The 25,471-nt window shown below is 44.8% G+C and overlaps 3 protein-coding genes across 7 annotated transcripts; 1 reads left to right on the top strand and 2 right to left on the bottom strand.

The window, feature by feature from the left end:
• Window positions 1–985: 985 nt before the first annotated feature.
• Window positions 986–7,693, top strand: LOC115408896 (ceramide kinase). Of its 3 annotated transcripts, none has more exons than XM_030119859.1 (13): window positions 986–1,278; window positions 2,672–2,767; window positions 3,087–3,224; window positions 3,345–3,473; window positions 3,566–3,629; window positions 3,740–3,885; window positions 3,980–4,054; window positions 4,183–4,335; window positions 4,507–4,612; window positions 5,319–5,422; window positions 5,781–5,977; window positions 6,066–6,382; window positions 7,247–7,693. In XM_030119859.1, exons 1-13 carry the CDS (start codon window positions 1,155–1,157, stop codon window positions 7,356–7,358), a joined length of 1,761 nt encoding a protein of 586 aa, XP_029975719.1. In that variant the 5' UTR covers window positions 986–1,154; the 3' UTR covers window positions 7,359–7,693. The 3 variants fall into 3 exon arrangements, with proteins under 3 accessions (XP_029975719.1, XP_029975720.1, XP_029975721.1); XM_030119860.1 differs by having other exon boundaries at window positions 1,234–1,278; window positions 3,106–3,247; XM_030119861.1 differs by lacking the exon at window positions 986–1,278 and having other exon boundaries at window positions 3,101–3,247.
• Window positions 7,694–8,897: 1,204 nt separating this feature from the next.
• On the bottom strand, window positions 8,898–12,182 carry LOC115407985 (glucose-6-phosphate 1-dehydrogenase-like). 2 transcript variants are annotated; one of them, XM_030118560.1, is made up of 12 exons: window positions 12,033–12,182; window positions 11,534–11,571; window positions 11,301–11,409; window positions 10,995–11,212; window positions 10,688–10,846; window positions 10,491–10,616; window positions 10,314–10,407; window positions 10,052–10,238; window positions 9,743–9,978; window positions 9,465–9,541; window positions 9,263–9,355; window positions 8,898–9,169 (listed from the first exon to the last, which is right to left on the bottom strand). In XM_030118560.1, exons 1-12 carry the CDS (start codon window positions 12,147–12,149, stop codon window positions 9,079–9,081), a joined length of 1,545 nt encoding a protein of 514 aa, XP_029974420.1. In that variant the 5' UTR covers window positions 12,150–12,182; the 3' UTR covers window positions 8,898–9,078. The 2 variants fall into 2 exon arrangements, with proteins under 2 accessions (XP_029974420.1, XP_029974421.1); XM_030118561.1 differs by lacking the exon at window positions 11,534–11,571 and having other exon boundaries at window positions 11,301–11,397.
• A 1,229-nt stretch (window positions 12,183–13,411) lies between these two features.
• galnt6 (UDP-N-acetyl-alpha-D-galactosamine:polypeptide N-acetylgalactosaminyltransferase 6 (GalNAc-T6)) lies at window positions 13,412–24,600 on the bottom strand. 2 transcript variants are annotated; one of them, XM_030118624.1, is made up of 11 exons: window positions 24,484–24,600; window positions 20,811–21,314; window positions 20,147–20,319; window positions 17,346–17,495; window positions 16,323–16,557; window positions 16,119–16,236; window positions 15,665–15,865; window positions 15,448–15,579; window positions 15,259–15,360; window positions 15,028–15,186; window positions 13,412–13,732 (listed from the first exon to the last, which is right to left on the bottom strand). In XM_030118624.1, exons 2-11 carry the CDS (start codon window positions 21,287–21,289, stop codon window positions 13,619–13,621), a joined length of 1,863 nt encoding a protein of 620 aa, XP_029974484.1. In that variant the 5' UTR covers window positions 21,290–21,314; window positions 24,484–24,600; the 3' UTR covers window positions 13,412–13,618. The 2 variants fall into 2 exon arrangements, with proteins under 2 accessions (XP_029974484.1, XP_029974485.1); XM_030118625.1 differs by lacking the exon at window positions 24,484–24,600 and adding an exon at window positions 21,434–21,517.
• Between the last annotated feature and the right edge of the window lie 871 nt (window positions 24,601–25,471).

Raw genomic sequence — 25,471 nt, forward strand, 5'->3', positions numbered from 1 at the left:
GTGAAACGGACTTTCACAATAAAAGTCCTGAGTTATTCTTTAGCCAAGGACACAATCGCTTTTATTTTGAAGGACACGCTCATAAATGCCCCAGATCATCAGCGGGGGTTTTAAAACACACTTTTAATGCATAATGATCATTATTTATGGGAAAGTTGCAAAGAGTTAATGAAAAAAAGTTCACGATAGTCTCGCTGTCACCAAAATAATGTCTTATATAAGTGATAGAAAATTCTTAAAACTCACAGGAATGGCCAGGTTGGATCCGAATGTAGCCAAAATGGTATCTTTTATTTAATGAGAATGAGAGAGAGTCTTTATTATAATTATGCAATGCACAAAGAAATAGGAGAGCTGCGTTTGTCTAAGTGGATATATTGAAACATTCGACAGATTACAAACAGGTATCAAAACATGTCCAAAAGCGCCTGACATATAGACAGACAGATAGATAGATAGATAGATAGATAGATAGATAGATAGAGTCAAATGAATATAAATTTAAATGGAATTTAAAATTTTTGTATCTTTTGTGTAAAACCACTCATAGCAAGCCAAAACATGAAGAGAAGATTACTCTTATTTTTACAAATGTTGTCTTTTATTCGAAGTTCTGTTCTTTATTATTTATAATGAATGAATGAATGAATGAATGAATGAATGAATGAATCACTAAAAAATGGGACTTCTCCACTTGTACCACCAGAAGGAGAATCAAGCGACTGCATCATGTATGTATTTACGATTTTGTTTTTCATAGCAGTATTTTGTTACTGATTAATGTTACATAGAAATGATATACTGGATTTCCCGTCAGTCCTGAATAAACTGGTGAAAGGCCCGAGAGTGGACTCCTACTGGTCGGTTTATTCCAGGTAATCTGGCCTCGTCCAATCAGCTGTAAGGAGCAGGTGTAACGGGGAGGGGCCAAGAGGAGGATATTTTTAGAGGATAAAAAAAAGAGCCGACAGCGGGCGGAGCCGCCAACACTTCATGGTGATATGGCATGAAAGTGTCTCCAAAACAAGGTCATTCTGAGGAGGGTGACACCTGAGCGATAAGGACTGATGTGAGATCGTAATCCCGCGACTGTTCCTCGAAGATGTGAGAGTTTTCTCCAGATTAAAATGTGAGCAGAGAGAGCGTCGTTCCAGATGGAGACTGACCTGTGTTTGGAGTCCAGCCTGTGGGTCGGGAATAAAAGACACCGGGCGGTCCTGACGGGCTGGCACTTCAAGTGGACTGAGGTAGATAAGAAGAACAGAGATAAGAAAACAGGTAAGAGGCCATGCACCTTCTCTATAATCTACACATGCTGCTGATTCATTTATTTCCTTTCTTTTTGATTTAAAAAACTTCTTAAATTCTCTTTTGCTTGGAGTTGAATGTAAAAATAGGTCATTCTGAGTGCAATGCACTGCCACAGGGAAATTCTTATCTCCTGACAGTTGTTTAAAGCCATTATCTGTCCACACTTAAGTTGCACAAACAACACTGGAGATAAGCAGTACAGTACTGTATTTTTTTTTCCTTCACAGGTAGCCTAGGACACCCAATAAACCAAACAAGAGTCATTACATATCATTTGGGGCTATTTGGTGAAGGGTGAGCTTCAATTATGTGCATGCAGAAAACATGAAAAACGAGTTGAACAGCATGAAGGCAGCGCACTGAGTCAGTTTACTGAAAACAGGCCTCACACGCAACTCATGACAGCAGATCAGGAAGCAGCTCCGTCCCACCTCACTGTTTTTTAACAGCCAAAGGCCCAGGGGTGAATTTGCAGAGTGTGTATGTAGGAAGGGATGTGTGTATGCAGAGATGGAAAAATAATGCTGCCATCTTTTACAGTTGATGGTTTTTAATATGTAGACTACAAAGTGGAAAAAACAAACAGAAGTTACTGAACACGTGTTTCTCTTCTTGCTCTTTTGCCCTGGTTATTTTTTCCCCTCAACATCTGGGTTTACAAAGTGACATTTTATCAGTGTGTTTGAGATTGTCCAGTTGACATAAATTTAGAATGAAGTGATCAGATAACCATAACCCTAACCTCAATATCACCTGATTGAGCCGGTCGATCCATTTCATAAGACTTTATGACACACAGATTTAATTCAAAACATGATTCGTGATTGTTTCTTTGATCTGCGTTCATCTCCTTGCATTTCAGTCTTTGACTTGACAAACTTAGCGCTCCTGTGTGCGTTTGTGAACTTTCTTTTACAAACCAGCAGAAAGCCTTATCAATAGCTTTAGAAATCTGAACATGTGGGGATAAAAAAACATCCATCCATACACACTCTTCTCTCTCTCTCTCTCTCTCTCTCTCTCTCTCTCTCTCTCTCTCTCTCTCTCTCTCTCTCTCTCTCTCCCTCTCTCTCTCTCTCTGTATATAAATACTGTATATAAATACTAAGAATTGAAATCAGACATATTTGGTATCGGAAGCAAATTTTTGCATGAATGTGCAATTTTAATTCTAACTCTCTTCTATAAGTACGATCATAAAGCAGAATTTTTATTTTCTTAATTAGTATGGTGCTCTAACTTGAATTCCATGAAGGGTCCCCTGAGAGGAACCGTAGCTGTGTGTTTACAGATTAAAATGTTTTCTTTGGACACACAAAAGCAGCATGTCTGTTAAAGTTTACCCTCGGTGTGACTTCAGTTTCAGTTCCTGTGTCGGAGGTGGTTGGCGTTGAGGAGGGCAGAGTGGAAATCCTGCCACGGAAGTCAGCCGAGGACACAGATAAAGACTTCACAGGTGGGTTTCTTTTAAGAACCAAAACCAGCTGTCAATAAATAATGTGCTTTATAAGGGATCGATGTGGCAGAACGATGGGAGTCTGTTTGTGTTTCCTACTTTTCATTCAGGGCTTTTAGTTGATAATATTCTGCATGCGGCTGTAATTTCTATGCACGGATGGGATGAGTTTTAGATTTCTGTTGTTCTTAAGTTGCAATGACAATAAAGATTTTCCATTCTGTAAGGATAATAAAGCGGCTCATGTACATCCTATCTCTGTTCTGCTGGGCGTGTTAACCATGCGGCTGTAATTTGCTTATCTGTAATCTACCTTCAGTTTTCTATGTGAAGCGCAGCAGCAGCGGCGGCTCCTACGGGCTGCTGTGGCGACTGGGCCGGATCCAGTTCAGCTGTCCCAGCCGGGCGCTCCGGGACCAGTGGACCAAGCAGCTCCGGACGGCTCTCAAAACTCACAGTAGGGATGGATAATGGAACAAGGCACTTTGCTGATATTCTCACTACAAGTCTCGCATCGGAGTTTTGAATTCCCCACGTCAGAACTGTTGTAATATCCCCCTCCGGCTGCGTCTCTCAGGTCCCCTTCGTCCGCACAAGCTGCTGGTGTTCATCAACCCGTTCGGAGGGAAAGGAAAAGGAAGACAGATCTATCACTCCCTGGTCGCCCCTCTCTTTGAGCTGGCTGGTATCAGCTGTCATGTAATAGGTAAACACATCGAAAGCTTACACTGACTTAAAAAAAAAAAAAAGAAGTAAAACAACATTGAGTGTGTATATAACGTGAGTGTTACTGTTTAGTGACTGAGCGAGCGAACCAGGCCAGAGATCACCTCCTGAAGAAAGACCTGGCCGGCTTTGACGGGTGAGAACCATCATCACCGCAGTGCAAACGCTGCGGCGAAAGAGCACAATGCAGCCCAAAGCCTGCGGGGAAGAGCTGTCATAACTAACTTTTTTGTTTGCTTACACCAGTGTGGTGTGTGTGGGCGGGGATGGCATGTTCAGCGAGCTGCTCCACGGTTTGATTGGGCGCACTCAGCAAGAGGCCGGCCTCTGTGAGAACGATCCCGCCGTCACCCTGCAGCCTTGCCCTCTTCACATTGGCATCATCCCAGCAGGTTGCTGTTATTAAGTATTTATATGCTGGCTTTGGATTTACAGCTGTGATGCACACACACACACACACATTCTGATGCATCGTGTGTGTTGTAGGCTCTACAGACTGTGTATGTTATGCCACAGTGGGTGTGGTCGACCCCGTGACCTCAGCTTTGCACATCATCATTGGTGAGGAAGCTTTTCATTCATACCTTTCAGTTATTTGTTTTTAGGATGAAAATGTTGAAACAGCAGACAGCTGCAGACTGTTAGCTTTTCTTTCTTTATCCTCGCTGACGGCCCCCGACACCCCGCAGGAGACTCCCAGCCTCTGGACGTGTGCTCGGTTCATCACGCCTCGGCTCTGGTGCGGTACTCGGTGTCTATGGTGGGTTATGGATTCTACGGCGACGTTCTGGCCGAGAGCGAGAAGCACCGCTGGATGGGACCTCTCAGATATGACTATTCAGGTCTGGACTAATGAAAAACAGAAACGACTGAATAATATTAGATATTTATTTTGATCGTTGTGAAACCGTCAGGCCCTTCTCTCTGCCCTCTTGTTCCTCTTCACAGTTCTGTCGGTCCAGTCCGGTTTGTACAGTGTTTTTGTGACTGAACTGTTCCTCTCTCCTCTCCAGGCACAGTGGTGTATCTGAGCAACAGGAGCTACGCCGGCATTGTTGAATATCTACCAGCAGACCCGCTGTTCTCCAGTCCCAGAGATAAAACCCGCTGTCTCTCAGGGTAAAAACAGCACACAAACACACACACACACACACACACACACAAAGTCCAATTAACAAGGAGGAAGTTTTGAACCATTGTGTATCTTTACACAATGAGAAAGTGGGTCAAAGAGGGCAGCTTTGGCACGCTGCATTGTCAGTGTGAAGCTGTGAAAATATTCTCTTATTAAAACAAAAAGCATTTTAGTGACTTTTTTTCTGGGAAGCGATGGTTAAACAAACCCCCCCCCCCCCGCAGCCGCCACGATGGAAACTGTCTAACTACTAAACTCTCAGCCTCTCAGTAACTTAACAATGAGTATTGTTTTACCCGGCTGAAAGTGCCAAAACCTTTTAATCAGAAAGAGGGAAAGTGTTCATGTGAGTAGCATCATTATTATTCAAGCGGCTGTGAAAAGGTTCAGATTCGCTCTCTGGGGCACCGTAGCCGGTGCCTACCTACAGCGGAGACTCGGGTGTTGGCTGCACCTTAAGAAGAGTTGGAGCCACGGCAGGCGGAACCTGATCCAGATGAAAGGTGAGCCTGGCTGTCCTGCCGCAGAGAGCAGGGCCTTCGCCTTTGTCTCAGGCAGCTGCGTCTGGCTGTCGGCGACGGCTTTATAATGCTCCTATGAATGGGTGTCAAGGTCAAGGAGTTTGTTATTTCACAGACTTCCAGTGGAGTGAAACTCTGTGTTTGTGTGTGTGTGTGTGTGTGTGTTTAGGTGCAGTGTGTGCTCCAGAAGCACGGAGAGACTTTTCCCTCAGTCTTCAGAGTCAGGCTCCCTGTACAGCTCCCACTTCAGTCAGCTCAGTGCCGACTCTGAAGGTAACAAACACATCAAAACAACTGTTTTTTTTTTATTTATTTGTGTGTATGTTTCTGAATATCTCAGTACAAATCTTGAACACGGGTGGTTTGGTGACCCACTCACCAACAGGTTAATTACATCTACTGTGCAACCCTGAGTCGGGTTACACACACAACCCCACTGACCTACATCAGACCACGGCTGTAATGTTACTCTGATGGCTTATTTGAATAAATTATACAGATGTAAGAAGCAAATAAAGAAACTCTTAGTGTTTTCACATTAAATATTAACATCTGTGATTGATCTGAAGTGTAAAACCCCAATTTTCAACCTGAAGTTGTCTGCTCAGAAATGGACTTCTCCTCTCTCCAGGTGAGTGGGTGAGCGTGGAGGGGAGGTTCCGGTGTGTGTCCCTCACCTGCATGTCCAGCTCGTGTGCCAGGAGTCCTCTGGGTCTCTCCCCCTCCGCTCACCTGGCAGACGGCACTGGAGATCTCATCTTGGTGTGGGACACTCACCCTCTCGCCTTCCTCAAGTTCCTCCACCGACACACAAGCACACAGGATCAGGTCTGAGTCGGTCACACAAAAACCAGAAGGTTTAAAAAAAACAAAAAACAAAGCCATCTGACCAAAAGTGTCTCCTCCTCTCTACCAGTTTGACCTGCCGTTTGTGGAGGTCCACCGTGTGAAGGCGGTCCGGTTCTCTCTGCCCAAAAACAGAGATGAAGAAGGACAGGAAGAAGCGCGAGGGGCGAGTGTGGGGACGGACGAAGAGGAGAGAGGTTATGTCGACGCTATAGGCAGGGTCGATTCCCAGCAGCATCTGGCCGACGGCACGGCGGGACGGGATCAGACCGGCAAGCAGAAGACTGCGGCCCCCTTCCTGTGTGGGCTGTGCTGCAGGAAGCCTCCTTCAGAGTCTGTGTGGAACTGCGATGGAGAGATTCTGCCGTTCACTGAAATCCTCTGCAGGTCAGAGAGCACGGCACAGCGATTCGACAACGCTCAATAATCCATCTCATTTATGCACAAACCCAAACAACATGCTTACATCTGTGTATCAGTGTTTCTACATGTGTAATTACATGAGGGTGTGCGGAAATAGCCGGTCTGTGGACTGAGGTTTTGGTGTGGGAATGCCTCCGTCTTCATCTCTCACCCTGATTTTTATTCTCTTTTGATCCTCTGAGTGACATAGTTTTGTTTGACATCGTGTTATTTGTCCTCAGTTTAGACTCACAGGTGAACTTTTGTCAAGTTTATCAGTCCTGCACAGCTCCTTTATTTTTATTGTAAATGTATTATTGCAAAAAAACAAAAAACAAAAAGCAACTTCATAAGACACAATCTGTGCCAAACTAAAATGTTTGTATCGTGGTAAATTCTCCAGCACACAGAAGCAGCCAGCAGTTGACCATCAGTTCTTTTCTGCCTTTTCATGCTGTTCCTTCTCCCTCTTCTCTGAGCGTCCTCTCCTTAAACCTCCCTGAACACCACTGAGAGGAGGAGGGGGGTAAATAGTCCCTGACTAGCCTCTGTCTTTAGCGCCTCTCTTGAGCCTCCTCCTGAGGTTTCCTGTACCACAGTGTCCCACAGTGTGAGAGGAAAAAAAAAATCACACTTTTTGAGACTCCTGAGACATGACAGGTTCCCTAAAGGTGTATTAATATATCAATACACACAGCAAAGATAGTAAATTACTTAAAACTTTATTGATTGTGGTTCCTGTTCACAATACTGTAGGTATATGCTAACAAATCTCTTGAAACACTCATGCTAAAGCACTAGATTCTGCCTCAAACACTTGTCTCTATCTCCGTTCTTCACGTCTCTCAGGATCCACGGCCAGCTGGTGCGTCTCTATGCCCGGGGCATCGAGGACGGAGCGGCCATCGACAGCTGCAGTCAGGAAATCGACGAGTCCACAGCCCGATGCAGTCGATACTGAGGCTCCTCTTCACATGTGGAGGACTGGAGTGTGTGAAGCAGCGTGAGATTCATCCGTAAAGAAGCCTTACATGCAATAATGGCCAAAGATTTCACATATTTTCATACATGTTCTCATCCTAATAACTGTTATATATTTATTTATCATTGTCTGTTTATTGAATGTGAGGAAATTCATCTTGAATTTTTTTTTTTTTTTAAATATAATGTGTCTGCAGTTTATGTTCCAGTTTTATCTGAAAAACTCTTTCATCAAATAAAAACAATGACAATCTTTCAACTTATCATCATGTTTGCAGCTGTTTTCTGTAACACTAAATAAATGCTTCCATTTCCCTTTGATTGCACGTGAGTGATTTCTTTTCTTTTTTTTTTTTTAGGTCCATTTTGTTGAAAAGATTGAACTTCATGTTTCCCACAGGACTGCAGGTCAGATTAGGCCATAAACCTGGTAAAGAAAAAAGCAACGACACACAACATCAGGCTGATGCAGGCATTTGGGGAATAAAACAATATTGACATGTAAAACATAATTTCATTTTCTGTGACATGCTAATAAGAGTTAATCAATTTCAATGTGAAACACATACCTGGAAGTTGTTCTTACCTGAAGCAGCACACATAAACAAGTCTTCTCTCTGACGATTACTAAATAAAAAAAAAAAAAAGTGTGGCAAACCAGACTGACGAGTCCTGCGACTGTACAATGCCTCGAACACGTCACCCTCATCGGTGTTCACAATTGTGGTTCTCTGGCCGAGACTGAAGTTTTGAAACATGAATGCAAGCTGTTGTTTCAACAATAAACTTGTCCTATGTAAACTAAACACACGGCGATATACACCCTGCAACACACGACAACATCTTGTACATTATATCTTGGGCTATTTTGGAGCTTTTTTTTAACAGTGTATGCATATATGTGCAAAATGTGAGTATTTCTATAGGATTTTAATAATAACTTTATTTTGTATTAATGCAAAGACATATAAAGGAAAACTCAAGGTTTTACAGCCGTATTGTGCTGTGGCTGGCTTTTCAGCTTGTTTTTCTTCTTGTTTTGGTTATTTCTGATGCTGATACTTTCCTAGATCTTCTCCTGGGACAGACTGATCCTCTGGTTGGCCCAATTTGGTCCACAGGCCATATGTTTGAAAGCTCTGTTTTAGAGCTTTTTGGCATTTGTTGCACTGAACTGCATTACTGTTTTGTTTGGAAGCATTTACACTTCCACAAACGGACAAACATATTTAAAAAAAAAAAAAAAATCACAACATTCAGGTCTTTTTTAATCTTACCAAACCTTACAAATGTGAACACACCTCTGTGATTGCTGACTGTTGACTGTTGACCGTTGACTGTAAATGCAGACTCCAGTCTGTACTCTTAACATTCAGGTGACTCTCGCTGTAAATATTGATCCGTTTCTCCCTGAAACGTCAAACATCCTGAGGCCAAAATGTGAACCATTTACAGTGTGTTCTCACAAAAAGTGCAGGCAGAAGAGTGAACAATGATTTATTCAGAAAGCTGGGTGCTCTTAAATCAGGGCGTTACAGTGTCGTCACTCATTTCCACACGATCAAGGTGAGGAGGTGGTGGCTCCGTTCACACATGCAGAGAAAATCAAGAAGGTGGCGACAGTGGACATTCCTGTGAACTTTCTGACTACTGCATCCATGGTATCAGTGAGAACGTGAGCGCATGTGTGAGGAGAAGCGTCAGTTTGTGTGGGGCTGCACCCACTTGTATTTGCCCTCGTAGCGGAATCCCACCCTCTTCACCAGATCGTCTGCCTCTGCCGGACCACGACTGCAGACAGCAAACCGAGAACAGGAGGTCAAATCATCACTGCAGCTCAATGTGCATCAAGTCTTTCCAGCTGTCACAACAGCGGCGGTTTACCTGCCGTACGTATACGGGAGCGGGGCTTTCTTCTCTGCCTCTATCTGGTGGAGGAGGGGGGTGAAGATCCTCCAGGCCTCCCGCAGCTCATCGCTGGAACATGAAAAAGAACGAGTTTCTGGTTAAGACCGTTTAGCTCGGTGAGTCTGAGGAGGCTACCGTCTCTTGTTGGAGGTCTAGTGAAATGAGTGATGCTACCAACCTGCGGACAAAATGCATCTGATTCCCACAGAAGACGTCCAGTATCAGTCGCTCATAAGCATCTGGTAACTTTACATCCTGAAAAGAGACGACAGCCATCAGCTGACCTGACGTTCCCTGAAATTCTTCCCAGTCAGCAGCCCTCTGCTTCTTAGAGACGATTATGAGATAATCTAACACTGAGGTGCTTTGAAGCAGTGCGTGGTTGTGTTTTTCACTGACACAAAAAACAAAATCTAAAAAAAATCATTTGGCCCGAATGGACTGAACCTCAGTCACCTTGTATCTGCTCTTGTAGGTGAGGTCCAGCTCCGTCTCCTCCGGGCTGAAGTACACTCCAGGCCTCTTGGTCATCATTTTCAGGTAAATGGCTTCATCCGGCTGCACTCGCACCACCAGCTCGTTCCTCTGGCAGCGTTCGCCGAAGATGTCTCCTGGAACGTCGGTGAACTGCAGACGCACCTCTGCTTTTCTCTCATTTAGAGCTTTGCCACATCGCAGGATGAAAGGAACTCCTGATGGATGGATGGATATATGATTGGAAAACAGAGTGAATCAGGAGCTGAAGAGACCCTGAAGAGAGCTCACCATCCCATCTTTCGTTGTGGACATAAAGCACCGCTGTGGCAAAGGTTGGAGTGCAGGAGCCGCTCGGCACAGTGGGGTCGTCTTGGTAACCCAACCTGGAGTGGCCTTTTCCATCAGGATTCCCAATGTACTGACCAAGCACCACATCCGGCGCTTCGACAGGGGATACACACTTTAAAACTTTCACCTAAAGAGTAGGACCGGGCAATGTGAGGGCCTGATTACAGACAGTGATAATAACGTAGCATAGCAGAGGCGTCACCTTCTCATCCCTCACGTCATCTGGACTGGTGGAAGCGGGTTTCTCCATTGCCACCAAGCAGAGCATCTGGAGGAGATGGTTCTGCATGACGTCTCTGCATCAACAGCAAAAAACAGTGCATGAACTTTCTACTGTGGCAACAGGTTTTAACATTAATCTGAACGTAGTGTCTCTCACCGAATAATGCCAAAATCATCAAAGTATCCTCCGCGGCCCTGAGTGCCGAAAGGCTCCTTAAAAGTCAGAACAACACAGGCGACATTGTCTCTGTTCCATATCGGTCCAAAGATGCGATTTCCAAACCTGGAAAAGAGACGAGGGAAGACTATTTCTGCAATTCTGTATTTGTTCTTATGTATTGCTGAGGAGGATACCTGAGCACCATGAGGTTTTGGACCATCTCTTTTCCCAGGTAGTGGTCTATACGGTAGATCTGGTCCTCTTTGAAAAGGGAGGAAAGGTGCACTGACAGCTGCTGCGAACTCTGGAGGTCACGACCAAACGGCTTCTCGACTATTAACCTGTTCCAGCCTCTGCCAGGAAAAAAAAACAATCAGAATTTACTGTCACTGTTTGGAAAACAAGAATAATTTGAGCAGCATCAGCTGGCAGTGTGACTGGAAATACTGAACAATGTGGTGAATTAACATGCGAGCCATCTTTGATTCGGTCCACACTGACCTGGAGCTCGTGCAGTGGTGCCTGATGTTGGCGCTGACGTGGTGGTAGACACTGGGAGGAAGGGCCAGGTAGAACAGGCGGTTGGCGCCGGACCCGCCGGGCAGAGACGACAGGTGGCCGTCGAGCTGTTTGAAGGAGCCGGACTCATCGTACGTGCCGCTCAGGTAGGAGTTCTTACCGAAGAAGGCCGAGAGAGACTCGCTCTCTGCTGCAGTGACCTGGAGGACGAGGAGAGTATAAACTCCTGAAAGCAACCTCCAAAACATCCACGGTCTCCTCCGACGGTCATTACAGGAAGAGAGCTACCTTCATGTGAGGCAGACATGCTGCTCTGATGTCCTCTACTGTCAGCTTAGACCTGGCAAAACCCACAAAGAGGGTGTCGTCTGGAAGCAAGCCGTCCCTGAATAACCACCTGAACAAGTACAGGCATCAGTCAGGAGCTGTATGGCTGACCGCTCTGATCAAAGGTCAAAATGCTCTTTACACACAGCAGCAAAAACTGGTCATTACTGTGAGCGATGCATTTCTCTACTCACCATAAAGTAGGATAGATCTTCTTTTTAGCAAGATCTCCCTGTGCAAACAACAAACATGCAGACAGATCATGGCCATGGACCGGTAGTCACACTGGTAATCACATGGACTGTAAACAATCAATAAAGGGTCAAAAAACTCAGCCAACTTTAAAAATGAGCAGCCATGGTGGACAAAGATAAGATACACTGAACAGCATGAGCCTGATTTGAAGGAGACTTTGTCATGTGTCGGTTTAAAAGAGCAAAATGTTGCAGGTTTATTTCTAAGACTGTTTTATTTCTAAGCACTGTAGAGTGCTGGACAAAGGTAAATGCAGCACATTTTCTGGCTTTGTTAGTCTGATTATCCCTTTGTGGCCTCTCTGTTGGGAGACCCACCATAGACTGGTCCCTACACCGTCTGGTCTGCTGCACAGACGCAATCACAGTAAACAAAACACCATTAATAAAGGAAAGTTTTGAGAGTTCCAACTCAAAAGTTTAAGAGGCTTGTACTTACAGATGCTCCCAGGATGATGAAGATGTGTGTGTTGGTCTGTGTGGACTGCTCCTCTCCATAGAGCTCCTTCCTGAGCTGTCCAAACACCTCAGAGCGAGTCAGAGTCTGAGAGCTCATCTTCTGTGTGTCCCTGCAGTGTGTCCTCTCTGTCTACCCTTCTCTCTCTCACACACACATTAACAGCATGGGAGATTTTTCAGTTGTCACCCTTGCATTGCAGAAAATCCTGCAGCTCTGTGCTGCCATCTGTTGTTACAAAGTCTCAATACATGAACGTAGGCGCTTCCGCCTCGAGATCAGTCTCTCCAGTCCAGCAGGTTCTCCATGCTTGAATTCCAGCCCTCCTTCAGATCCGGTTTGGAAATCCTGTTCTTTCACTTCAGCACACAATTCAGGTCTACTTGGGAGACAGTGAAGCAACTGGCTGAAGGTTTTTCCATTTCAAACCACTCCTTGTTGTGCAAACATGAACAGATCCCTCAAGGTTTCTTATCAGCGCATGACCTCCAGTACTCTGGCTCTGAGTCATTATTGAAACATTTCTGTTCTTGAGCCGTCTAATCTGTGAAGTGTCAGTAACTACAGCAAAGATTAAGTTAATCATTACTTAAGAACAGAAAAGACTGTTGAAATATGGGAGGGAAATACTAGCAGCTGCGTTGTGGCGCTTCTCAAACATTCAGTTGTTAAATTTGCTGTGGATAATCCCAGGGAGAGGCAGGATAAACCCCAAACACGCCATCAGTCCATCACAGCAGGCAAGACATGAAAAACACACTCACGCGTCTTTAGAGTGTGAGAGGAAACCCCAAAACACGCAGGAAAAACATACAAACTTCAAATAGAAATGTGCCCGATGTGAGCTGCGAACTGCATGAAAAGACAATGGGCAAAAAAAAATTGAACAGATTAAGACACAAAGCTTTAGAACTGTCACAGTGAAATTTATTTAGAAAATATATAGACGCCACTAAATTGACATGTCATTTTGTACAGTATGTGAGCGGTGACGGGCCCAGTTACTCCATTTTAAAATACATTAGATGTGCTCACACCCACCCACCTCCACACACACACAATTTTGATGAACCAGTGAAATCTTCATGAATGACAGAAAACATTTCACATAGACATTATTCTTTATTTGACAAAACCACTCATTTAAAAACTAGACATCTCTCACTGCTTCATGACCGTTATATAAATTCACATTTCAGTCAACGCAGACAAAAAAAAATGTCTTTATTACATATTTTACAAGCTGCAGTGTAAATCCAGTTAATTCGGGCGGCTCACAGCCTTCGTCATGCTCGTCCACGATTCATCCAAAGACCCCCAAACACCACCAAATGACTTTCCTGAGTTTATCTCATAATTTATTTTTTTAAAAAGGGCTAAAAACTGCCCCAAAGTTCTTTGACCACTGTAACTGTCTTTACTTTGTCCTCGTTGTGGTCGAATGCTCCCTGAGCTGCGCGGAAACTCCAACAGCGCACCGCTGGCTTCACGTTCCTGAGCCAAGTCCGAGGAGGAGGTACGAAAGGTGCCAGGGGTCACCTCGGGGACACGGGGGGGGGGGAGGGGGGTCAGCTGAAGACCCACTGCTGGTTGCGATCTGCCGCGTTGCAGTGGAGCATCTGAATCACTTTCTCATTCAACGCTAAACATTTTCCACTGCTGGGATTCTTCAAGAGATTTTCCTGCAGAGTAAGAGAGCAAACAAACAGAATCAGGCCTACAGCAACAAATAAGTATGTACCACAGAGTAGTTAAATATATAAATACAGCAGGAATGTGCGGGGGAAATGTGGCGTAAATAAGGTAAGCCTGTTTCACATTAACTCTGGAGATGATTAGCTGATATTAATCCACTTCTGTTCCTGCAGATTACTTATTAACACAAACTATGATAACTTCTCACTATGTGAAAAAAACAGAAAACAAAACAGTGGTTTTGCTGTAACAGATATTTTTCTGGGTGTAACAACTTGCTTGACTTTGATTTGTTTGTCCATCATATTTGGAAGAAAACAGAAGTCAAGAAACTCATTTTTTGTTGCTGTAATTGTCAGTACAGTAAGCTAGCAGTGAGCTAAAAGCTTCAAACTAAACAGGTGAGACATGGTTGTGTTAAGCATCAGTTTCGTTATAGAATCTACATGAAGACTGAAGAGGATAATTTATGACAAGCATGGAAATCAGGTTGAAAAAAAATTTGGCGGCTATGTAAATTAGATAAAAAATGTAACACTACAACTGAAATACAGGAAGAGAAAAATAATAATGAACATGAAAATTAGAAATGAAACGCAGATATAATGTAGTGTACAATAACGAGGTGAATCACAGATCTGAGCTGGATGCAGGATGTGGTTATGAACCCATTAAAAAATATGGAAAAGAAGCAATTATGCTGATTTGAAGTTTTCTCCAATAACGTCAAAGAACAAAACAATGCTCGGCTGTAACTAATTTTAAAGATGGCTCATCATTTTAATATCTACTTAGTAACCCTTCTGTTTGGGCAGAAAATTCAACTAAACAACATTTCTAACTGTAAACAAGGACAAATTCAGATGAGCTTCTCAGAGGTTTCTCAATAATCTTAATTACACATAAATAATCTCACTTAAAAAAAAAAAAAAAAAAAAAAAAAAATGTCAGTAAATCGCTGGAGAGTGAGTGCAATGAGGCTGTAGTCAAGCATCACATTCCCAATCTGCTGCCAGTCCTGAGCCAGAGGTGAAGTTCTGGATCAGTAATGTGTTTTCTATTGTCAGGTGAGCCAAACAGGAGAGGCTGAAGGCTGCTGTCCAACCTGGACGTCAATAGATTGATGGTCTCCATCGATATTTATTGTCGCCATGTAATTTGTAACCAGTTCAAATGACGCTGAGATTAAAAAAAAGCTGAGTGTCGGTCGCATTGGTTCATTCGTGTTTGATTTTCTGCTTAACATTAAGCCCTGCTGCTGAGCGCTGCTGCTTTCTCTCACCTCTGTGAAGATCCACTCCTGGTGTGGGGAGAGGTGGGTGCCTTTCCCTTTGAGCTGACACATCTGCAGCTTCACGGGATCCGGGTAGTTGGTGGCTTCCAGGCAGAGCTGCTTCCCGATGTTGTGCCGCAGCTCCTTGTGAGACGAATACTCAAAGTACTGGAAGGAACCGGGGAGCGGTCAGACGTCTGCAGCTTCATGAAATCACCTTCCCCAGACCTGCTACTGTACCTGGTTGCCCCCCATGTTGTGACACTGGTACATGATCATCGGCTTCCCTCCATTGTTGTTCTCGCCAACGTCCAGGCAGGTGTTAGAGCCCAAGTTTTTAAGCTGGTGCAAACAGGGACGGAGCGACTGTGAGATACTGCAGCATAATTATCACACAAGACAAGAGCTGAAGAGGCAAACTTGACTCACAGCGCCAAACTTTTCTGGCGTCAGGTCTGGAACGAAGGCCTCTGGGTAGATGTTCTTCAGGTACCAGGTGAAGTTTTTGCAGTTTAGCGACTCTCTCAGCTTCAGGCGATCAGAGATGTCTCCATAATTGTTCTGTCACAGTGGGGAAACAAACCGTTCACCACAACACTGCTAAATAAATGCATTCAACATGCTGAGTGACAAACTGAGGCCCGACCTCGCTCGCCATCTTGGCGGCGTTCTTGTTGCGTCGATAGAAGATCTTCTTGTAATCGTCCATCCACACCTCTGCCAGCCGCACCTGGTTGCGAGTGATCACCTCCGTGCCTTTGGGGAAGGTGTGCGGGCTTTTGGTGCGGAACACGTGGCCGACCACGGAGCAGGGGATGATTTCCAGCTGACCGCCACACTGCCAGACCTGAGAAGCCCACAAGACACCGCTGTCACGCATTCAGGCCGTCAGACCGGACGACGCCTTTAAGTGGTTCAACGAGAGGAAAAAACACGCCGCGTTTTAATTAATAAAGACAAATGTTGGACACTACTGGTTCAAATCGTCGCCATCAATACCACACCGGTGTTCATGAGGGAATCTGCTGGGCGTGCACGAGGCCCGTCCTGATATCCAGACGAAGACTTCAGTAACGGTGTGATTTGATCAATGAACTGACCCTGAAGGACATTTCCACGTTTTCTCCGCCCCAGATCTCCATCTTGTCGTCGTACGTTCCGATGTGCTCGAAGTACTTCTTGGAGATTGAGAAGAGGCCTCCGGCAAACGTAGGGGTTCTGAAATTTCAGCAGGTCAGAGGCTTTAGGGCGGGCCGGCTCGTGGGGGATGAAATAGAAAGGGATCGGGTAAAACTGGTTTTTACTTGACGGGGAAGGTCTCGTCCTTGCGCAACCTCTTGGCGTCCTCGGGGATGGCCTCCCAGCCGAAGGTCAGGCTCCAGTCGAAGTTCCCCCGGTTGTAGGCGCGGTTGGTGGCCACGGGCTTGGCGAACTGGAAGGTGTTGAGATCAATGCTGCTGATTTCAGGACTGACCACGGCGGTGGGCTCCTCGACGATACGGGTCAGCAGAGGCTCCAACCACCCGTGGAAACACTCACCTGAAGACATTCACAGGGCAAAATCAGCTTCATATCTCCAATTCTACCAGATTTACCTCCACACCTGACAGGCACCGATGAAACTTACATTAAAAAAAAAAAAAAAAAAAAACTGCAGCAATTAAACCAAATATCTTATTGAGAAATGGACAACTTTAATTAACAGTGAAGGAGCCACGTGGTGTCTCAACATTATGAGTAAACATGAAGCATTTTAGCTGCTCACTGAAAAAAACTATACGAACAAAATGAAGTTTAATACACTTCTGAGAAATGTGTTTTGAAAGCCAATAAACCAGACATGGGAATCCCAGCTCTTTACACACATGTGGCCCGTTAGTAATTTTTATAGCTTGTGAGTCAATTTCAAAAAGTCCACAGATTAGTCTCAAACTATTTTAAGAACTAGTCTAAGTTTGGCTCGATTGGCTAGATTAAGTTTTATATTTAGACTATCGTCTGTCTGTTTCAGAGCTATGAGCTGATGCGAATCATGAAGCTGGTTTGTCCACTCAAACAACTTGACAATGACAGGAGGCGTGTGTGCGTGCATGTGTGCCACCCAAACGATGTTTCAAGATGAATCATGAAAGGTTGTGAATGAAAATAATTTCCATACTTGAGTACATTCTAGACTTGAAATTACTTACCTACCTGTATTTCTACTAAGTGAGTCTTATTAGTAGAAATCAAATTAGCAGGTATTTTTATTGTTGTAGGAGTAGTGTTGCGCAGGTGCGTGCGTAAGTGTTGCGCAGGTGCGTGCGTATGTGTGTGTATCTCCTTACAGTGTGCGTCTAGGAAGGTGAGCACTTCGCCCTGAGCGATGCTGGCACCGAGCATCCTGGCGGTGATGAGGCCTTTCCTCTCCTCCTGCCTCACTACCTTCACCACTTTCAGCTGACGCACATACTCCTCCAGCCGTTTCCCCAAGTGCTCTGCAGAGACAAAACAGCATCGTCACCTCACCCTCCTTTCATCGTTTCATATAAAAGTTCGTTGAGCTGAGGAGGCGGTCTTTTTTTCCCCTCTGCCGCCGTCACAGCAGCCATGCAGCTGGCTTCAAACGCACAACCGAAACCCAGCCTCGTATTTCAAAAAAGCACCTCGATGCTGTGGCACAACACACACACAAAAAAAAAAAAAGAAAAAAAGGAAGAAGAAGAAGAAGAAGTCAACCAGTCTTTACATATATACCCACGAGACCAGCAGCAAGCAGAGAGGCGGCGAAGTGGAAATGTTGTCAGTAAAAGTAGGTCACACTTCCCCTCTTGAGGCGTTTCAAACCACAGTGAATGGCAGACGTTTCATGTCAAACTGGGTGACTCCACCAGAAACACAGATCGGAACACTTGTGACCAAAAACAGAAGCTCCAAGCAGAAGGAAACGTCAGAATAATCTCACGGTATGACCCGGATCAAGAGTCAGGCTTACTTAGATCTCAAAACAAAACAAAACAAAACAAAAAAAAAAAATCAAAGCAAGGTCTTTCTTTAAGATTTATGTGGAAGCCTGTCTGAGTTATCACTCGCTTCTCAAAGTGTTCAAGTCAAAAGGACGTAACAGGCCAACAGCAAACGTTATGGATTATATTATGCAGTTTGGAAATAAAGCATAAATTGAAATGAACTCCACATTATACATTGAAAAATATTTGTCTTCAGTTTTTAAGTTAACCGTTCATTCATTACATCTTTGCTAGTGCTGGTTGAAATACTGCAGTAAATCTAGTTCAAGTTAAACCACAATATAGTCAGACAGACAGTGAATACTTCATGAAAAGAAAAAGTCAGGATGAATCAAACGCAGAGAGACATCCTGGATGAAAACCAGATCACTCTCTTCAGATCAGTCTGGACCTCAGACTGAGATGATGGTTCATCTTTCAGCAGGACGACGACCTGAAGCCCAGAGCCGAGAAATCAAAGGGGGTTTCAGGGCAACTCTGAAAATCCTCGACTAGACCAGTCAGAGTCCAGACCTGAACCTGATCTGACATCTTCAGAGAGATCTGATCCAACCTGATGGAACTGGACAGGTTCTGCAAACTCACCAACACTGGCCAAAGACGGGCGTGCTGAGCTTTGAGGCGTCATATCCAAATTGACTCGAGGCTGTGATGCCAGAGTGGCTCAACACAGGCTGTGAATACTTTATATACATGTGATTTCCAAGATTTCTAGATTTTTTATGTCTAAGAAATTTGCAAATATAAATTTTAAAAAAAGAAAAAAAAAAAAGGACTTTCAGATTGTCATTTTGGGGCATTGTGTGTAGAATTTTTACTTAAAAAAAAAAAAAAGATTGTTTATTGTGGATACTTTCCAGAAGCACGGAGATCTGAACTGTTCCTGCTCGGCAGCAGCCTTGAAATCGTGACTGTTTTTGGCGAGTAAAGGTGGTTTCAACTTTAATCCTTGAACGTAGAGATTCAGTTTAGGCTTCAGTTGATAAGTACTGGGACTTTCACATGCTAATAATAAAAACTCGACATTAAATTTTTTTTCCTCGTCTTTCCCCACATTGAGGTCACGAGTTACCCCCGTTAGCATTGCAAACCAAAAATAAGAACGTATACTTTCATTTGATCTGCCTTCAGTCACCACGTTCACTACAATGTTGTGATCACAGTCTCTCGTTTCTCCAAACTTTCCTATTTGCCGATTGTGTGAAAGTCGTTTCTGTCCCAAGCAAAGTTTCAGCTCCAGCTTTATCTTATCAGCGAGTGGAGCGTTGCCCTGGAAACTCCATATCCACAACAAATCATAAATTACGCACGGCGCACGTCAATAGTTATACACTGGATCCATTTTTTTAAGTTTATGGTGGGAAAGCGATAAATTACAAAAGGTTAAAAATCAACACTCATCAACATCAAATTCAGGATTAATAAGTTTCGTCTCAGAAATCTCTCAGTTCAAACACACCTGACTACATGAGTGGCTCAGAGAAGAAAGACATTGAGGAGCAGAAACTCATCAGGAGCGACACTCATGACCAGAAGTGTTTAACATGAATCCAAAGATTCTTTTTTTTTTCCCACCTTGAAACTAAAAGCCAGTAACTTGGGAGTGAATTCAGTTGTCACCTGATGAACCACGGGGCGTAGTCGAATGTGGTCTTTGGACCGTAGATTGTCTGTTTTATGTCTTCAGTAACATAATCAAACTATCCGTGATTCAGAAACCAACGCCGCTACGCCCTCGTCTGCGTCACCAAACGGGTTCCTCCATGTTTTTGTTCTGAACTCAAATCTTATCCTGCCTCGTCGTTTGCTTAAAGGCGTTTTCACACATGATCAGGTTTGGTAGACTAATCCAACATGCCGCACACAGCACTGCTATGGAGATTAAGCTTCAGAAAATATTTCTGAACAACTGTTCAAACACACTTTGTTGTTGTATTTTTGCTTCTATTTTAAAAACTGAGAACAACCTGAATCAAACAAAACAAACGTCTATTGTTTTCCCTCCTTTGGTCACATGAAAAGGACACCGCCCGCATTAAACGCTGCTTTGAATAAACTGATTCTTGTAATTAAATAGACATCAGTAACTCTTCCTACTGCGTGGAGTCCTTTTTTCACACCTGCAGTACTGGCATCATCCACCATGATGATCTCTTTGAGCAGGATGGCGGGAGACGTGTGCAGGACGCTGAAGACCGTCCTCAGGAGCGTGGACCAGGCCTCGTTGTGGAACACGATGATGACGCTGGTGGTGGGCAGAGCCGGGCAGCGGCGGAACTTTCTCTCCACACACCTGGGGCGAGGCGGGCCGAGCCATGAGGAAACACACACAGACACAAAGGAGCGCGTGAGCGCGAGGTGCTTATCTGAAATGAAAGTCACAGACAGTTTCGCCGGAGCCACGTGTGACGTATCAGCGTTCGCCGACGTTCGAGGGTCTGCTCACTAACAAACACCAGATGTAATGAAGCCACTAGGAGACCGTGGCAGAAAAGGCCCATTAAGGGCCACAGATAACGAGTCAGGCAAACATTTCCAGTGAAAGTATGCATAACACTGATAATGCCTCAGGCCCGGCCCGCTCTGCTCCGCCGGCATTCAGCAGTCGCAGCGGGATTTCACATCTGACTGAAGGGATTTCTTTAGGGAAATGCTCGATTCTGCTATGAAAACGCATGTAAATTATTTACGTCCCTGAGCACGACCCGAGCCGAGACGCGGGGCGTTATCAGTGTACATGTCAGCATGTTCGTCAGTGAGAACCGCAGTGGATAAAGTCCTTACTCCACGGGGCGGGTGTCTTCCCCGAGGCTGCGGCTGAGCGAGATCCGGTCGCTGGCGAACTGGTTGAAGCAATGCCGAGTCATCCCCTCGTCCTTCTCCTTCTGCTCCTCCGGAGACATGCCGGCCTTCTGAAACGCCTTCCCATCGGCTCCCGGGCCGCTGGGGTCCTGAGGCGGTCTCTCCAGGTGGGGCTTGAGCTCGGCCAGGCTGTAGAACCCGGCGGGACAGTGGATGTCCTGGGTGGGCTGCTCCTGGACCGGCGGCGGCTGAGGGGCCCGGATCTGGAAGTTAATGTTGTTGACGGCCTCCCGGACGATCACCATCACTTTGTCCTTCTTCTGGACCAGGTCCTGCAGCCAGGGGTCGGCGGCGGACGACGAGCCGACGTCCTTCTGTAGAACCACCAAGACCACCATGAAGAGAGTCCCCCCCAGCAGCGCCAGCTTCAGGGGGGACATGCGGCGGCGGAACAGACGCATGCTTCAGAGCTTATTGTTTCTGGAACTGAAATACAGAAAAAACAAAAAAGAAAAAAAAAAGTTTTTGAGATTCACTGACTGAAACCTAAAGGTTTCAGACAAACTTTAAAAAAATATTTCATTAAAATCAAACTATTCTTCAACCTCATAAATAATAAACTTCCACTGAATTAACTTTTCTCCTCAAGTAAAGAATTCCTGAAACCGGTTTGTGCGTCTCGGCAGGCGTCATAGCAGCTGGTAAACTGGTCTGCCTCACTCCTCCTCCCGATCCGTCTCTTTAGGAAACGGTCCCGAGGGGCGGGCCAAGATGAACAAACACGCCACACCTCTCAGTAAACACCTGAACTCACCTGCTTGGGCCACAGTCCTCCAGGACCCACGTGTCGGGAGGTGAACCGCGGCAGCGCACGCTCACACAGCAGGTAGCTCTCCAGTTAATCAGTTACATGAGTGATTACCAGCTGTCAACTGGAGGAAGTGAAGTGATGCATGATGGGATCTCAACTTTATTCAGTCAAAGTGCAATGTGAGGAGGCTGCTTCCTGTTACGTAAAACGAAAGACTACAGCCAAGCAGGAAATTAGTGTTTCTGTATTATGACTGGGGCAGGGCTTTAATGTTTCAGAAAGAAAAATAGAAGAGGCCGAGGGGCCGTCTCCAAATTTATCATCTACGCTGGAAGTCAACCGATGCCTTAATCAAGATCAATTTACACAAGAGAACAGAGCAAACATCAGAAGGCGTGTTTAAGTTTAACCTGCAGAGCAGAACTCAAGCTTACTGACTTCTTAAAATGTCTGATAAGTGTTACGGTTAATGTGGAAAAGATTATGTGCAAATGCGCTTGTTAATAACTTTCAGAGAAAAGTTTGTAAAAAGCAGTTCTTTGCATCTGTTGTTAAAGTCACAGGTCATTTCAGCCTCCAGGGATATATATAATACAGGTACATCTCAAATAATAAGAACATCATGAAAAAGTTCAATATTTCTCCCTCATTTCAGAAAGTGAAACCCATATATAGATCCATTAAATATAAAATGAATATTTCAAGGCTTCATTGCTTGAAATCTGGATGATTATGGCTCACAGATAATGAAAGCCTAAAATTCACAGTCTCAGGAATGTCAGGTCTTGTGGAAATGCTCGAGGCGTGGCGCGGCAGCCATCAGCCTGTAATGGAAGCCCAGGTCACCTGCATTGTGGCGCGGTCTGGCGTCTCTCATCTTCCCCTTGACAATAGGCCGCAGATTCTCTGAGGGGGTTCAGATCAGGACAGTTTTCTCTCACACTGTGGCCACTGAACCAGGTTTCGGTATCTCTGGCAGTGTGGACCAGGTCACACTATCCTGATGTGGTCTCCGGTTCAGCAATTTGACATGAAGACTGCCACAAGTGTCCCATGTCGACGATTTGTGTATGCATAGAGATTCACGATGGGCTGAACACAGCCTCAATCCGCTCTTTGTGAAGCTCCCCAAATTCTCGAATGGATTTTGCTTGACAGTCCTCTCTCAGCTGCGGTTATACCTTCTGCTGTTGCACCTTTTCCTGCTACATTTCTTCCTTCCACTCAACTTTCTATGATTATCTTTGCATACAGCAACTCTGTCAACAACCAGACCTTTTGTGGCTTCGCCTCCTTGTGAGGGATCCAACTGTCTCCTGGATTTCTGTCCAGTCAGCAGTCTTCCTCATGACTCTGTAGCCGACTCAAGAGTCCTCTGCAGGTGTTTTGACGTAATCATCTGACTGGAGCGTTACACCACAGTTTCTAATGTTGAACTTTTTCACAATATTTTCTGAGAAAGTGAGTTTGGGGTTTTCATTATCTGTGAGCCACAATCCAAGTTTCAAGAAATAAAAATCAATTCTGCATGTAATGAACCCTTTTTTTTAGATTTCATAAAAAGTGAGATGAACATTGATTTCTGCATTGGTGAACCGTTAACCGAGATTAATATCAAAAAACGTTCAGCATAAAAGCGTGCAAATCTATTCAGGAAGTATGTAAACAAGCAGCTCTTTGTATCGCTCTGTTGTTAAAGCAGCATCAAGCCTGTTCAACTTCATGCCCGTGAGCTCAAACTGGAGTGGAAAATCAACACAAAACATTACGTTTCTTTCCTTCTAACTGCTGCTTCTACTGTATTAACCAGGGTATTGACAGTTCGGGTCAAAGAAGCATGACAAGAGTGACGCCTGAGCCCAGAGATCAGTGATGCAGCAGTGGTTCGTCCTGTCACCTCACACTGAGATTACCCCGGTTTGAGAGCAGCCACGGGGACATTTTCTGTTTTACGATGGGTTTCATGCAGGAAGATAAACTGCCTGAAGCACCTTTTGGAGTTGTGATTGTTGGACTAACTTCTCGAAAGCTTTACCGAGCTTGGATTCACAAACTGCTGGAACTGATGAGCCCAGCAGACAACCACTCACATCTACAGGAAACCCTGTAGACATCAACTGCACACACACACTGGTAGAAGATGCACTGTGTACACACAGGGGCGTTCCACCTAGACATGAACCAGGGATATTCTTGATGCAAGACAAAAGCATTGACCACTACATCACATAAAAGACAATATAAGAATTTCCCAGAATGTCCCAGTTTGGGATTAATAAAGTAACTCTGTAATCTGTCAGTCTTGGTCTGCAGATGTTGAAAAGGTTTCGCACTGAAGTTTATTTTAAAATTCAAATTTAATTAAACTTTGCTCAAAGAAACTCAAAGCATTCAGTGTTTTAGATGAAAAGAAAAAAAAAATCTTAATTTACATGATTTTTTTTCCAGTCAGAAAATGAAAGAAAAATCAAGAAAGGAAAGAAATCACTATTTCTACTGCTCATACTCATATGACAGGGTCATGTGAAGTTTCTCCCTGAGGAAAAGTATCATGTTGGGTTATTTATCCAGCAGAAAGCATAAAAGCATCAGATATGAACACTTTAAAACCAAAGGAAGCAGCCAGCAGAGTTTTTCTTTTTTCAGAAAAGGTTTTTTTTTTTTCACTCGGCAGAATGAAAAGAGGAAGGGGAGAATATGTTCCTCTCATTCATTTTAAACTGAGGCAGTTCAGTTTCACCAGGAAGTCACCAGTCTCGCCAGATTCGATATTAATTGAAAAACATGTCAAAAAAAAAAAAAAAATGAAGCAGCGGCAGCAGAGCTGGACGCGTCCGGACTCACCTGAGAGCCGCTGCGGAGCGCACCTGACCGGACCCGGATCGGACCCGGACCTCCTCGCCACTGCTGACGGCTGGAAGTTGGAGCGCAGGAGCAACTTTCCGGTTTGCTTTAAAGCTGCCAAACCGGAGACGAAGGAGGCTGGAGCTCGGGAGCGCGGCTTTCTGACGAACAGGTGCCATTTGGCACAATAATTAGTTGAAGTGAGTCCCCTGCTGGCCGCGCGTGCGTCCGGAGCGTCGCTCACGTGGCTGCGCGGCGGCCGACGTAAGGAAGAGAGAGACACGTGGTGACGTCAACAACAACAATAATAAACTAAAACAATGTGGAGAACGCGTTCCTCATCAGCAACACACTTGGAAAATAAAGATAATAGAGTTCTTCCAGGTCCAGACTCGATCGGGTCGAGTTTGTACTGACTCTCACGGACAAATGAGGACATGCAAAGAGGACAAACCGCAGACTGTCTTAGACGTGATCCTCTCATTTGTGAGCACATTGCATGCAAATGTGTGTGTATCGTTCTGCCTGTATCCATCTCCCTGGAGCCGATCCTGAGCGAAGACTTGGTACAAACTGTACAGTCCAAACAGAGGCAGAATGAAAAACACACTCACACTCACACCTGCTGGCTTCAAAATGCATGTTCTCGCTGAGGGAGGAAAGTGACAACATGCAAACTCCACACAGAAAGGCCACGTCTGCTACATAATGCTGCCTGTATATTGGGCAGGGAACAATCTGACAAGTGCACATGTGTGTGAAAGTACACTCTTAATAGAGTTTAACACAGGAGTCCACCGGGGGATTGAAGGGTGTTGGACCAGTCCCAGCTGACTGTGTGTGAAGGCAGGTTACATCCTATACAGGCCAGACACACAAACACACACGCTCACATGCACAACCAACAATTAGCCTCAAACATATGTTTTCTGACTGAGGGAGGAAACCTGAGCGCCCGGAGAAAGTCCACACACGAGCAGGGGCATCA

This window comes from Salarias fasciatus, chromosome 20 (assembly GCF_902148845.1).
Source record: "Salarias fasciatus chromosome 20, fSalaFa1.1, whole genome shotgun sequence".
Lineage (NCBI taxonomy): Eukaryota > Metazoa > Chordata > Actinopteri > Blenniiformes > Blenniidae > Salarias > Salarias fasciatus.

Coding starts and splice junctions, on each gene's coding strand:
- LOC115408896 (XM_030119859.1), top strand. CDS start 1,155: ATGGAGACTGACCTGTGTTTGGAGTCCAGCCTGTGGGTCGGGAATAAA. Junction 2,768..3,086: donor CACAGATAAAGACTTCACAG/GTGGGTTTCTTT, acceptor ATCTACCTTCAG/TTTTCTATGTGAAGCGCAGC. Junction 3,474..3,565: donor TATCAGCTGTCATGTAATAG/GTAAACACATCG, acceptor GTTACTGTTTAG/TGACTGAGCGAGCGAACCAG.
- LOC115407985 (XM_030118560.1), bottom strand. CDS start 12,149: ATGAGCTCTCAGACTCTGACTCGCTCTGAGGTGTTTGGACAGCTCAGG. Junction 10,239..10,313: donor ATGACGTGAGGGATGAGAAG/GTGACGCCTCTG, acceptor CCTACTCTTTAG/GTGAAAGTTTTAAAGTGTGT. Junction 9,356..9,464: donor CAGATGCATTTTGTCCGCAG/GTTGGTAGCATC, acceptor TTCATGTTCCAG/CGATGAGCTGCGGGAGGCCT.
- galnt6 (XM_030118624.1), bottom strand. CDS start 21,289: ATGCGTCTGTTCCGCCGCCGCATGTCCCCCCTGAAGCTGGCGCTGCTG. Junction 16,237..16,322: donor GACGAGACCTTCCCCGTCAA/GTAAAAACCAGT, acceptor CTGAAATTTCAG/AACCCCTACGTTTGCCGGAG. Junction 15,361..15,447: donor CGCCAGAAAAGTTTGGCGCT/GTGAGTCAAGTT, acceptor TGTTTGCACCAG/CTTAAAAACTTGGGCTCTAA.